At 38.0% G+C, this 14,411-nt stretch overlaps 2 protein-coding genes across 2 annotated transcripts; both read left to right on the top strand.

Moving 5' to 3' along the window:
- Positions 1–2,034: 2,034 nt before the first annotated feature.
- LOC132032376 (receptor-like protein kinase FERONIA) lies at positions 2,035–3,417 on the top strand. The gene has a single exon (XM_059421989.1). The coding sequence runs from the start codon at positions 2,035–2,037 to the stop codon at positions 3,415–3,417; it is 1,383 nt and encodes a 460-aa protein (XP_059277972.1).
- Positions 3,054–4,292, top strand: LOC132032367 (putative receptor-like protein kinase At5g39000). Its single transcript, XM_059421979.1, has 2 exons — positions 3,054–4,156; positions 4,254–4,292. The coding sequence occupies exons 1-2, from the start codon at positions 3,419–3,421 to the stop codon at positions 4,290–4,292; spliced, it is 777 nt and encodes a 258-aa protein (XP_059277962.1). The 5' UTR covers positions 3,054–3,418.
- The last annotated feature ends 10,119 nt before the right edge of the window (positions 4,293–14,411 follow it).

The raw sequence follows: 14,411 nt of genomic DNA, 5'->3' as shown, positions 1-14,411 counted from the left end.
GATCAAGTTTTGTCAAGAAAATCTAGGCCAAAAGGGGAGATTTGTTAGGGTTTTACCCTGATTTTCTTATCATATCTGGATTTTACCTTTTCTTGAAGGAAGGGCAAAGAGTTTACCATAATTGGTTTTACTTTTCCCAAAAGGAAAATTTTAATATTCCATATTTGGTTAATCTCTTTCTTGAAGGAAAAGGTTTTGGACCTCTATAAATTGAAGAATTCCTCTCATGTAATATAACACAATAGCCACAATGTAGTCATTAAAGAATCTTGTTTAAGGGGAGATTATTCTCCCAATAGAGTTTATGCTTCTTTATATTAGTTTTTCAATATGTAGGTCAATTGACCAAATCATATTATAGTTTTATGCATTTTTAGTATATTTTCTTTGTCGTATGATTTATCATCCTTCAAGGTTTGCAATTATAAGCTTCCGTATGACGCCTTGATTATTTCGATCCCAACAAGCGGTATGAGAGCCAATGGTTTGAACGAGGTTGAAGATAGATTCAAGGCGGGTTCAAATCAAAAGCAACCAATTTGACGATAATCAAGATTTTTTGTTATAAAAAAAAAAAAAAAAAGTCTGAAGTACTGCATGTGGAGACACTTTTTAATCATATCTTCAACAATCCTCCTGCTGCATATTTTTAAAACAAAAACAACTTTTAATTCATGCTTACTTTAGCGCATGAGCTCCAATTTTCAACTCATGCTTACTTTTAACGTATGAACTCAAATTTTCAACCCTTGTTTACTTTAAATGCTTGGGCCAATTTCAATCCATGTTCACTTTTAACGCATGGACTCCACTTTCAACATGTGCTCACTTTTAACGCACAAGGCTCAAATTTTTAACCCATGCCTACTTTTAACCATAGCAAGCAGTAGTGATGAAGATTACACATATGAAGAAGACAGATCAACTTTTGTCAAGAAAATCCCGGTCAAAAGGGGAGATTTGTTAAGGTTTTGCCCTGATTTTCTTACCGTATTTGAGTTTTACTTTTCTCTTCAAGAAAAGTCAAAGTATAGCTATAATTGCTTTACTTTTCCTGAAGGAAAAATATAATTCTCTTCCATATTTGGCTAGTCCTTTTCTTGGAGGAAAAGGTTTGGACCTCTATAAATTGAAGAATCTCTCTAATACAACAGAACATAATATAGCATCCACAATGTAGTCACGAAAGAGTTTTATTTATGGGGAGATTATTCTCTCCATAGTTTTTAATACTTTCTTTTAAATTAGGTTTTTTTTTTTTAGTATGTAGGTCATTTGACCAAATCATATTATAATATTATATCTTTTTAGTATATTCTCTTTGTTGTCCGATTTATCGTCGTTCAACGTTTGCAAATTATTAGCTTCCGTATGACGCCCTATTATTTCAATCCCAACACAGATTTGGGACTTCTGCGATTCTGCCGTTTGTGTTTTAACAGGAACTGTTACCCTGTATTAAATGTGCACCAATTTTGAATACTTGGAGGACTATTAGTAGGGGTGGGGATGATTTGAGTTAATGCCTAAATTTAAGGGACAATTTTGGGCTATTTATCTAGGAAAACTCCTTATTTTCCAGGAAAATATTTTCCGTGGAGAACATTTTACTTCATACCAAACACACCCGAAGTATAGGAGGGTAGTTAGGCAGTCCTTGTAACAGTAACCATCTTATCTCGAACGGACATGATTTATTAGAAGAGGAAACGATGGATTTAAAGAAGTTTCTGATTCTCTTTGACTATTCTGTAAGAAAACAAAGTGAGAAGAACAATAAACTTACTCCAAGACTTCAAGTCAAGGTGCTTTGTCTTGATACTGACTGTCTAGCTTCGTTGCAATTTAGAGGATGGCCTGCTCTAAGACTTCAAGTCAATATTCTGACTCAAGTTATTTATCCCTCTTCTAATTCGAACAATCAGTGCCTTTTGTCAAGTTTCACGCACAACTGAACATGTTGCTCTCTCAGCTATTCATTCTCTCAATGTTGATGTTTATCGATGAAGTCATCATATCTACGCAACGACATTCATGAAAACGTTGCCATCTCATGTGGTGCCTCACGGTAACTCCTCTGCACCAAATGGACGGGTATGGGTTGGAGATGCAAGTTTCAGTTCTTCATTCCTAAAGTTAAAGGGAAAATCTATAAAGTCAAGAGTCTCCCACCTAGACGGCTTGTTGGATCCAGTTCCTTATAAGTCAGCTCGAATGTCTCGCCATGAGTTTACCTACCAGTTTTCAGTGAAACCGGGGCAGAAGTTCATACGCACACGCACTTGCCGCCCTTCATACAAAGGTTTCAAGAAGTCCAAAGCCATTTTTGCAGTAAAAACTGATCAACATACCCTGCTCAGTGACTTCATCCCTGCCCTTGCTGCCAATGCTCTGGGCATAAACTATTTCAAAAAGGAATTTTGTATCAATATACAAGCAAGTGAAGCATTAAGCATAACATTCGTACCATCTCGAAAACCAAGCTTTTTGGAAGACACTTATGCTTTTGTCAACACAATCGAGATTGTTTCCATGCCTGCTGGTCTGTATTTCATACCAGATGGCGATCAGGGAGTCCGTGTTGTTGGACAAAAGCACAGATTCTACATTGACAACACGACAGCACTGGAGACAATTCAGCAAGTAAATTTTGGCGGAAACTCTATTTCACCCTTGGAAGATGCAACCATGTTCCGGGACTGGGAAGATGACTCTACTTACCCAATAGAAGTTGGTGCCTTTTCGATCAACAGAGCCATCGCAATCAGATATACATCCTCAGCTATTCACATTGCACCAAAAGAAGTTTACCAAACTGCCAGGTCAGTGGGTGCACACTACCATTCGAATGTCTGTAATCTCACATGGAACATTCCACTTGATTTGGGATTCAGATACATTGTTAGGCTCCACTTTTGTGAAGTTGAACCTGCGATGATAAATGAAGGTGAAAGGAATTTCAATATTGTCATAAACAATCGGAATGCTGAAGATGAAGTCGATGTGATCAAATGGAGTGGGGGACATGGAATTTCGTATACGAGAGACTATGTTGCCATTATGGAGGGTGATAGAAGGGAAGGTAAGCATAAACTTTCTACAGTTTTGCAGCCAAAGTTTGCTACAATCAGTAACTATAGTAGCGCCATCTTGAATGCGCTAGAAGTATTCAAGATAAACAACCCTGACAATAAGCTTGGCAGTGTGAGCCCTGCGCATCCTGTTACCAGTTCAACACTAGAGAAATCAGAGCAATCTGTGCCGTTTTCTACAAAGAATAAAATTGCAACTGTACTGACATTGATAGTCACTCTGATCAATGTTGTTGTTTATTACACTAGGTGTCTTTCAGAGATGAACTTTGGCAAGATGAACAATAGACAATCTTCCGGAGACTCGTCAGTTCTAGCTGGATGAGATGGTAAGAGCAACCAACAATTTTGATCCTCAGCTTGTCATTGGCAGCGGGGGATATGGCACAGTATACAAAGGGTATATTGATGGTGGAGAGACCACTGTAGCAGTTAAACAATTGAAATCAGGATCCAGCCAGGGGGAGAATGAGTTTTGGACCGAAATCAAAATGCTATCTACGCACCACCATGAGAACCTTCTATCCCTAATTGGTTACTGCAATAAAGGTCATGAGATGTTATTAGTTTATGATTATATGCCTCGAGGATCACTTGCTGACCACCTCTACAACATGGACAGAAGTAGCTCCTCTCTCTCTTTGGAACAGAGGCTCAGAATTGCTATAGGTGCTGCACATGGACTGAATTTCCTTCATAGATCTCAAATATGGGTTATACATCGTGATGTCAAAAGCTCAAATATTCTATTGGATGAAAATTGGGTGAGTAAGATTTCAGATTTTGGGTTGTCCAAAGTGGGACCTGGAAATGAATCAGCTACTCATGTTAGTACACAAGTCAAAGGTACATTTGGGTACCTCAATCCAGAGTACTTCCTGACTAATAGATTGACATGGAAAACTGATGTGTATGCTTTTGGAGTAGTACTATTTAAAGTTCTCTCAGGTAGGTCGGCAGTCGATATGAGACTTCCTGAGGAACAACACGGACTTGTAGCATGGGCCAAGCAATGCATCAGGGAAGGAGAAGTTAATAAGCTTATTGATCAGAATCTGGCCTGGGTACCAAGCCTCACTTCCTCATCAACCTCACGCGGTACGCCACTGAACCTGCACTCCAAGTATTCTGTCTTGGTCCTACTCAATTTAAATCCTTTAGACTCCAATGTCTGTCTCCAGCTCTCCAGCTTATCGTTAACTCCGTTGCGAGTCTCGTCAATCAGGACTATGTCATCCGCGAACAACATACACCAAGGCACCTCACCTTGTATTTGTCGCGTCAATTCATCCATCACCAAGGCGAATAGAAATTGTATTATCAAAGCTTAGGAGAATTTGAAGGGTGGCAGGTGATTCCTCTGTCCTAAATATGTATACTCCTTTAAGTTTTGTAATTGGAGCGACGTATCAATTTGCAAAGAAGCGCTTGGCATTGAGTTATTACTTAGCAGTAACTCATTTCTGGGCACTATTGGCTGTCTGTGAAAGAATATTTTCCGTAGTTTCCTTTCATTCCTTGAATTGGTTAATATACAAAAATATCCTACTCAAAATAGGAGAGTACAAAATATTACCAAATATTCTAACCTAAATAAGAGATTACAAAATATTACAAAATATTTACATAATCTATCACACCCCCGCAGTCGAAACGGGAGGTTTACGAACGCTGAGACTGTCACGAAAATCTTCAAAAAGGACCTGAGGAAGACCTTTAGTGAAAATATCTGCAATACGATATCGGGACGGGACATGAAGGACCGAACTTGTCCCGCGCAACCTTCTCACGCACAAAATGAATGTCCATCTCAATATGTTTGGTGCGTTGATGTTCAACGGATTACAGAACGGATATATGGCACTCACATTGTCACAATATACCAACATAGCTTTGCGAACCGGACAATGCGGTTCTAATAAAAGATTGCGAATCCGGTAAGACTCGAGACAACATTAGCTACACCACGATACTGCTTCGCCGCTAGACCGAGAAAGAGTTGGTTGTCGCTTTGACGACCAAGAAATCAAGTTGTCACCCAAAAATACACAATACCCCGACGTAGAACGACGAGTGTCCAGGAGACGACCACCCCAATCTGCATCGGTGTAGGAGACAAGGTCGGTGATCGATGATGGGTAGAGATGCAACCCGTGATCAAGAGTGCCCTGAACATACCGCACAATCCGCTTAAGAGCAAGCATATGATCGTCCGCGGGTCATGCATATGTAAGCACACTTTGTTGGACGGCATATGAAATATACGGTCTCGTGAAAGTGAGATCGAAGAGCACACCGCGAGACTACGATAATGAGTGGGATCTTCATAAGGAGCACCGAAGTAGCACCGACCTTCGGTTTTGTGTCGCCGGAGTGAGAGAGGGCTTGCAAGATGACATACCCGCGCGATCAATGATTTCCTCGGCATACTTACGTTGTGAGAGGAACATCCCCCCTTGTGACGGGTCACAACAATGCCAAGAAAATAATTCAAAGGACCCAAATCCTTCATAGCAAATTCGGAACCAAGTCTATCCATGATGGAACGACGGAGAGCGTCTGAGGATGCAGTGAGTATAATATCATCAACATAGAGCAATATGTATGCCATTTCAGTCCCCGCATGGTAGATGAACAACGAATTATCAGACCTGCTATTAGAGAAGCCAAGCGAAAACACAAAATCTGCAAAACGTCCATACCAAGCACGTGGAGCCTGCTTAAGCCCATAGAGAGACTTACGCAATAGGCAAACATAATCAGGATGTGTGCGATCCCGAAAACCCATAGGCTGATGCATATACACAGTTTCCTTGAGCTCACCGTGAAGAAAAGCATTCTTCACATCCAGTTGATGTATGGGCCAATGCTTTGACAACGAAAGACTAAGAATAGTGCGGATAGTTTCCGGTTTCACCACCGGACTGAACGTCTCACCACAGTCAATGCCAACCTGCTAAGTTTTGCCATCACCTACAAGTCGGGCTTTATGCCTCTCAAAATCACCATTAGACTTTACTTTATGAGTAAAAATCCACATAGAACGAATAACATTAACATTAGGTGGACGGGGGACCAAATCCCACGTCTTATTCCTAACAAGAGCATCAAATTCATCATTCATAGCCATTTTCCAATTCGGGTCACGAAGAGCGGCCAATGGGTTTCACAACCGTGGTATGTAAGTTAAACAGACGTTTAGGCTTGACAATGCCCCGTTGGCTGCGGGTGACCATGGTGGGACGGGGAGTGGGGATAGGTGGCTGGACTTGTAGAAAACTATAATAATTTGCGTAAAGTAGGTTTTAAATGCTAAATAGAACTTAAAGATATTGCTAAAGCCTTAAATGAAACATATAATAATGCTATCCGAAATAATGCTATCGAAATAAGATTTGAAAAATATATAATAATTTGCCTATAATAATGGCTTTCTAGCAAGTGTGAACTTTATATAAAATGTACATCATATCAATGGGGTGATGTGGAAATACCTAGGCTTATTTTCCTTAAAATGTGGTGAAAATGGCATGAATTTTCTTTATCTCTTCCTTTAACTTTATTTAACTATGTTCGGCTCAAAATATCTATAATCGGATTAATCTAAAATGTTTATAAAATATACTTGGATTAATATTTGTATGTTAGTGACGTTTTAATTTTCTAAGATAGCAATAAATAAAACATAATTCCTTTGATTCAAAATACATTTTTTTTTTTAAATCAACTGTTCTGAAAGCAAATATTAAGATACTATAAATAACTGTAATGTGAAAAGAAGAAAATGACACTTATGGTATTAATTGATTTTCTCCCTTAAATTTACTACCCATTATACTAAAGCTAACCCACTAAATTCGCTAAGGTTCACTCTAAATTAAGAAATAAAAGTGTTAGTCATGCAATACAAATAAAAAATACACAACAAAAAATGAAATAGAAGGAAAGAAGAGCAAATGGACCAGCCCCTTTTTTAAGACTACTGCTGCAGTCTGTTTGCTATTGGGCTTTGGCCCAGAAAGTCTCTTTTTTTTTTTTTTTTGGTTGCTTTGCTTCGTTGTGACTTTTTGTTATGGGCCTCGGTCCAGGAGCCCTTTTTATTCAGCTGACAGTAATGACTCGAAAGAGAAATCATGTTGGGCTTTAGCCCAACACCGAATGTGGAAGAAAATGAGTCCCTCGGACTCGCATGCGATAGTCATGCATAAAAAAAACAAAAGAAAAAGGATTAGTATCTAATCAATAAATAAGGTTAAACATGTAGAACATAAACTCCAAAATGAATCAGTAAGTTGTGTATATACTGTATATATTGAAATATACTTCGTATATACATTCATTTAACCTCCAGTTGTTGAATGGATTACATAAAAGCGCAAGGTAAGATCTAAACAGAAATCAGAGGTTGCTCCTATTAAATTGCTGCCACAAAGGCCGAAAGAGAGTTATAGAAGATGCTAGGTTTTTATACTTAATCTATTTCCACAGAATTTCCTTTTAGCTAGGCATAAATAGAACATCTTGTAGATGGAAATGAACTAACAACCTTAACCACAGTGATTGAATAACGAATCTAACCCAAACAGTCTTGTGGCTCCCATAAGAGGCAAGGAAATAAATAACTATATCACACATTATCTTCCACAAATAAACTACCAAACGAGACAAGCTAAAAGAAAGAACAATCCCGAGAAATTAATTATTTCATGCACGAACCTAAAGGAACAGAAAACAAAAATTATAGAATAAATGAAATATTGAGCGGATCAAGATTGAAAACCGAGGCGACAAATAATGAAGATTACTACTCTAATGGTCATGTTGGTAACATCACCGCAAACGTGGGATACGAAGTCGGTTCGAAATACAAGAAGAGAACAAGAGGAAAGATTCAAGTACGCTATGCGACTTAACAAATGCGTTAAAGATGAAGAATAAGGGATGTGAAGAGATGAAGAAGAAAGTAAGCAGAACAAAAGTTTTATTATCTGATGAATCAAAAAGAGAAGATGATCGAATGCTACAATGACGAGATGGAGATGATGCGGGATAGAGCATCCAATCAGTTTCAAGATTGCGTACGTGAGTATGAAGAAAGTAAAAAGCAACTTGAGGCTCAAAACAGAAATGGACGCTACAAGGACAAAAACAGGAGAAAACGACCCCAAACCCGCACTAATATAAACTAAAGCTTTTGCAATATTAATAGTTATTTCTACTGTGTCAGAAAATGAAGCCTCAAACCAACAAACCGACTAGATTCTTTTAGCACAACAACCAAACAGGGAAGAGGATACTTAAACGGTCATTCTCGTTTTACAAACAAAGAGTTGCAGGCTGGAAAGCAAATTGATTACTTAGACTAACTAACTATGATGGCATAAATGGAGTCTGAATAAGAAAGGCAATGCTGAAAATAAACATCTAAGCTTACACCCTTGTATTTCATCACAACTTAAGCAGATAGCGAAACCAGCAGGGAAACAAGCACAACATCATCCGAATTTAATCCTTACGCAACTAAAACAGAATCATAAATTTCCATACAAGCCCCATTTTCTAAAATACGAAGGAGGAGCAAACTAATCCCTTAACTCAAGTAACAATCGAACTAAACACGTACACTAACAACAGAACTGGAAAATGATGAAACAGAACAGGACCATACAGAATTCAGCAACCAACATCGACATGTTGTATAATCATTTTATCATATTTAAATCTAAGCATATTACACTCGTCACAGGGTACATTACCTAGAACAATATGATTGCTAATAGAACTAAGCATAGAACACAGATTTGAGACCAAATTAAATCAACAACCAACATCGACGTGTCATACGATCATTTCATCGTATCTACTCAAACATTACATTCATGACGGGGTATCTTATTTGAACAAATAGAGTAAAAGATGGTGCCGACTGTTTTGAGTGCAGTAAAGGGGGCATCGGGTCTCCGATCTACACTCGAACACGACGAATCCTAAACTCGAAAATCTTTTCGAATTAAAATCCCGATAGAGCAGAATACTCTTTTTTTTTTAAAAAAAAGAAATTTGATTTGATTTTTCGAATAGTTTCAAAACGCAGGTAATGACTATGCCCGAAACAGAACGAAATTTGAAACAAATCCAAGATTTAGAGTAGTAATAGAAAATGTTGGGTGTACTAAAGTATCCGTAGTCTACCCCCCCTTTCGGCTGAGGATATAAGATAGTATTTATAGGTGTAAAAATCAAAATCGAGGGTTTCCATTTGGGCGGGATTTTGAACTTGATTTTTGAAACACAAGTCAAAAGTGACCGTTGAAATCTGAGCATTGTTCACGTGAGTTGATTCGGGTGTTACCCGAGGTGGATCGATTTTTTGTTCTTTTGTGAATCTGTCGTGTTTTAAGTGAAAAATGGGAAGGCTTTTCCCTTTCAATGGCAGAATAAGCAGGTAAAGCAGAAGGAAAGGACGGTTTTGTGTGAAAATGGTGTGACACTACTGAGATCGGTTAAAGGGGCTTTGGTTTTTGCTAAATGGGGCGAAGAGAGATGAGGACGTGAAGGAGACGACAAAGGGGAGGCAGAAGGAATTGCACGAAAAGGGAGGGTCAACACCTGCCATTGTTGTTGAAGGTATGGACCTTGTGTGGAAAGGGGAAAGAGATGAAAGAGAGAGAGGAGGCGTCAAGAAAGAGGATCGGCTAGGGTTTAGGTGAAAAAAATGTCAAAATGTTTATATTGAATGGGCCGGGTCGGGTCACTGATTTAGTGGACTGGGTAGGGGCTGAATAAGATATGGGCTGGTCGGTTTATTGGGTAAATGAATTGGGCTGGTTTCAACGAATTGGCTTTTAGCCCAAATGGTTTTAGGGCTTAAATACGGACTGCATTAATATAAAATATGCAATAATTAGTGCTCAGAAAAAGAAAAAAAATTATATGATGTCGTAACAGCCGTGCAATAACATTTTGAAAGTCAACAGTAAATAAACGCTATCATTGAATTATGCGAAGATGCTTGTGTATAGGCTGGTAAAAATACTGAAATGATAAAATGCGGATTATAATAATACTGGTGATAATAATAATAATAATAATAATAATAATAATAATAATAATAATAATAATAATAATAATAATAATAATAATAATAATAACAACAATAACAATAATAATGATAAGCGTAAACAGATATTTTGAAAGAGAGGCGGGACAAAATTGGGTGTCAACAACTTGTCCCTCTTTGCCCGGTAATGATGAAAGAATTTTCGGGCAAAGACGTTGACTCAGTAGCCTATTTTGTCCCGGCTAAAGGATTTTGGAGGATTTTAAGGGTAAAGAAATTTGAGGGGATTATGGCCGAACTCTGGTCTTCGAGTTGCCTACATATCTCGGGCTGCATGAGAATCAGGCCGTGTGTAGTTCGAAAGAAGCAAATCGATACCGACGCTACGCTTGTTGCCCCCAGTGTTGAATTACGGTGAGACTGGGATATAGAAAGGCTATAAGATTGTGAAAGGAATTGATTGAGTAGAGTTTTAGCGGTGGGTATAAAAGAAAAATTAACCTATGTATCACGTGTTTGTGGACATAGGTGGAGTTGAGTTCGAGAGTAGATCCGTGACCCTTGCTTATGAGTTTGATATTCCTCTTCAGCAAATTTGCTCCAGTTCACTGCGTAAGATAAAGTTCCACGAGTTGATGTGCAGAGCCATTTTAATCTTGCCATTTTCAAAGCCACAAGCTAAAAACATTTGTTAGTGATAAAGAAATATATGTAAATAAATAGGGTTGAGGAAGTTTATACTTATAACCCATGTTTCGGCAGTTGAATCCACGATATACTTTGGAGATGTATTGAACTTATGGCTTCCACTTGAAAAAGAAATTAAGTCGACATCCACATTTACATTAACAAAAGCTAAATCCACATCCACGTCTATTTTTGAGGAAAGCTAAAACCATGATGACACCACATTTTAAGGGGAGCTAATTTATGACCATATTCAAGCCTTTATGTATGAAATCCGCTGTGCGTAAATATAAATTCACGTCCTTATCCACGAAATCCATGCCCACATCACAAAACTCATGATGTAGAAAAATGAATTCATATCCATACCCACAAAAATCCACTATGCACAAATATAAATCCATGTCCACGTCCACATTCCACGGTATAAAATGTAAATCCACATCCACTTCCACAAACTTTAAGTGCAAAGAGATAAATCTATTTCCACATCCACAAGATCTATAATGTAAAAAAAAAAAAATCCACATCCACGAAATTCACCGTACTGAAATTTAAATCCACGTCTATACCCCAAAATCCACAATGCAAAATATAAATCCACGTCCACTTCCATGAACTTTATAATGTAGAAATATAAATCCACGTCCACATCCACATTCCATGGTATGAAAATATAAATCCACATCCACTTCCACAAACTTAAGGGCGAAAAGATAAATCCACTTCCACGTCCGCATTACACGGTACAAAAATATAAATCCACATCCACTTCCACGGTACAAAATATAAATCCACATCCACTTCCACGGTACAAAAATATAAATCCACATCCACTTCCACGGTACAAAAATATAAATCCACATCCACTTCCACAGACTTTAAGTGCAAAAAGATAAATCTACTTCCACGTCCACAAGATCATTAATGTAGAAATATAAATCCACGTCCACATAATCCATGATATAAAAATCTACGTCTACGTCCACAATGTTCATAATGCAAAAAGATAAATCCACTTCCACATCCACATCCACAAAATCCACAATGTGAAAATATAAATCCACGTCCACTTTCAAAAATTGTATAATGTAAGAAAAATAAATCCACTTTCACGTCCACCATGTTCATAATGCAAAAGATAATTCCACTTCCACGTCCACATCCATGAAGTCATTCATGTGAAAATGTAAATCCACGTCCACTTTCACAGAATTTATAATGCAAAAAGATAAGTCCACGTCCATGTCCACAATATCCATAATGCAGAAAATACATCCCCGTCCACACAATCCACGATATTAAAATATGAATCCACGTCCGCTTTCACAAGTTGTAATGTAGAAATATATATCCACATTTATGTCTACATCCACAAAACCATTTGTGGAGAGATATAATTCCACATCTTAATTCATGTCCCGTTGTGATGGAAGTTAAATCTACAATTGTCCCCACGATTTAACATATGATGCAAGATTTCGATCCTGTCATCTCATTAAATACCGCATTCTAAAAAAAACTTGTTAGCGACTTGAAATAAATAAATATGTATGAAGTGATGATGAAATCGAGAAATTTAAACCGATAATAGGTGACCATATCCGTATCCACTTTGAAGAAGATTAAACTCGCGATTATGTGCCCTTAATCCATCAAGGAATGCCACAAGCTAAAACAACTATTAGTGGTAAGAATATGAAAATAGCTGGGTTTGAAAGAATTTATGCTCACAGTCCTTGGTTGAGAAGATAGATTCGTGTCCACTGTTGTGATCAAAATTCCATGAAGAGTAGAACAACATCCACCGTTTAGCGCAAGCCAAATTTACATCCACATTGAAGAATATTTGCCTTTTGTAGAAAGCTAACTCTTTGTCCACGTCCATAATTAAAATTTGAAGGGAATTCAAATATGCCCCACATTCATGTTAATTGAAACCTGTCTTATCAAAGAAAAATTGTGAGTTTTAAAAGAAAATTGGTTGACTTGCGCATATCGGGGAACTTGGTCCTTGAATTGATTCTTGTCTCGATCGCGTCCACATTCTTCGATGCCCCAACAGATATTTTGCTTTGCCAAGGAGTTTCAGTAATAAGGAATAAAGAACGTCTTTTGAAATTAAGAGTAATGAGATTTGGATGACTTCGAAAGGGAATACTTAACGGCTCTAATAGATAAAATGATTATGAAGACTCGAATTCAAACTTATCAACACTTTAGAAAGACATGGATAAACTTTATTTGAAGTTGTCGAACATTTAAGACCACTTTTGTGCTACTTCTAAAAATGCCCCAGTTTTCAGTCCTGGAGGTGCTTTGTTCTAAACAGTTAAAAAGTGAGAAGTTATAATGAAAATTTTTGAAAATGATTTGATCGATTTCGAAAATTTGTCCCAGTTTCAAGATACTACGACACATAAATTTAAACAATGGGAAGACCAAAACTTTACACAAAATCCTTATGTATCTCATAGGGACGAAAATTATCGGATGAAACCAAGACTTTGAAATTTTAAAAATAGAAGGGCCGAACCCGCCTTGGGTTGCCTACGTATCCCAAAGGCTGTGCCGTACGTAGTTCGTGAGTAAAATAAGAACTTTGAGATTTTAATAAAAGGAGGGCCGAACCCGATGTGGGTTGCCTACGTATCCACAAGGAAATCAGGCCACACGTAGTTCAAACCTACAAAACAAAGACACGGAAATATTTTGAAAAGAGTGACCGAACCCGATATGGGTCGCCTACGTATCCAAAAAGGAAGTCAGGTCAAACGTAGTTCATTACAACAAATGACAAAATCTTAATTTAGAAAGGCCGTTACAAAACATAGAGGCGACGCGACAAAAACAAAAAAGTTCCAAATTATGCCTCCGGCCTATTACAAAAGAAAATTTAAACTTAAACTACTGAAACTCCCGGCGAACCGGGGCTGAGATGCAAATCCAATTCTTCAACTCAGGTCCTGGTTCGGCAGCCCGTAAGGTCGGTGTTTCAGCAATGTCTTCAATTACCACAGTATGATCATCTTCATCTTCCACGAACAAATTCTTGATCCCTTCCACAATATCATCATAGGCAACTTCAACAGCCAAATCTGGAGTTTTGGAGATGACAAGTTTTGAGAAAGTTTGATCAATATCAGGAATGGGTTTCGGCAAGAAAATCTCCTTTCCTTTATTCTTTCGTGCCTTCTTCACTTCTTCCTCGGTTGGTTCATATCCCAAACCAAATGTAAACTCGTTGTGCAGTGGAGGGACATAGGCTCAACCCGCCCATTTAATGTCTTCCCTAACCCAAATCCAAAGTTGGTACCCATTTTTAGCATTTCCTTTGCAACCATGATTGCGGCGCATGACATTTTCGATTCTTGAATTTGACTCCCGTCACCCACTCTAGTAACATTCACAACCTCCCACGCATGGTAAGTTGTTCCATCAAACCCTCCTGTTGCCTCAATGAATGGGATAGATTGCTCTCGATAGATGGACGTGTCACATTCTCCTTGTACACATATTTGCTGTTGATTCCACTCAAATTTGACAGTTTGATGCAAAGTAGATGGCACAGC

Source organism: Lycium ferocissimum, chromosome 2, assembly GCF_029784015.1.
Source record: "Lycium ferocissimum isolate CSIRO_LF1 chromosome 2, AGI_CSIRO_Lferr_CH_V1, whole genome shotgun sequence".
In the NCBI taxonomy this organism is placed as follows: domain Eukaryota; kingdom Viridiplantae; phylum Streptophyta; class Magnoliopsida; order Solanales; family Solanaceae; genus Lycium; species Lycium ferocissimum.
This window is presented reverse-complemented; position numbering and strand designations above follow the sequence as displayed.

What these genes read in the sequence shown, in the direction of transcription:
- LOC132032367 (XM_059421979.1), top strand. Translation starts at nt 3,419, where the DNA reads ATGGTAAGAGCAACCAACAATTTTGATCCTCAGCTTGTCATTGGCAGC. An exon ending in TTGATCAGAATCTGGCCTGG is followed by an intron (nt 4,157 to 4,253) that starts GTACCAAGCCTC and finishes TAAATCCTTTAG; the next exon opens with ACTCCAATGTCTGTCTCCAG.
- LOC132032376 (XM_059421989.1), top strand. Translation starts at nt 2,035, where the DNA reads ATGAAAACGTTGCCATCTCATGTGGTGCCTCACGGTAACTCCTCTGCA.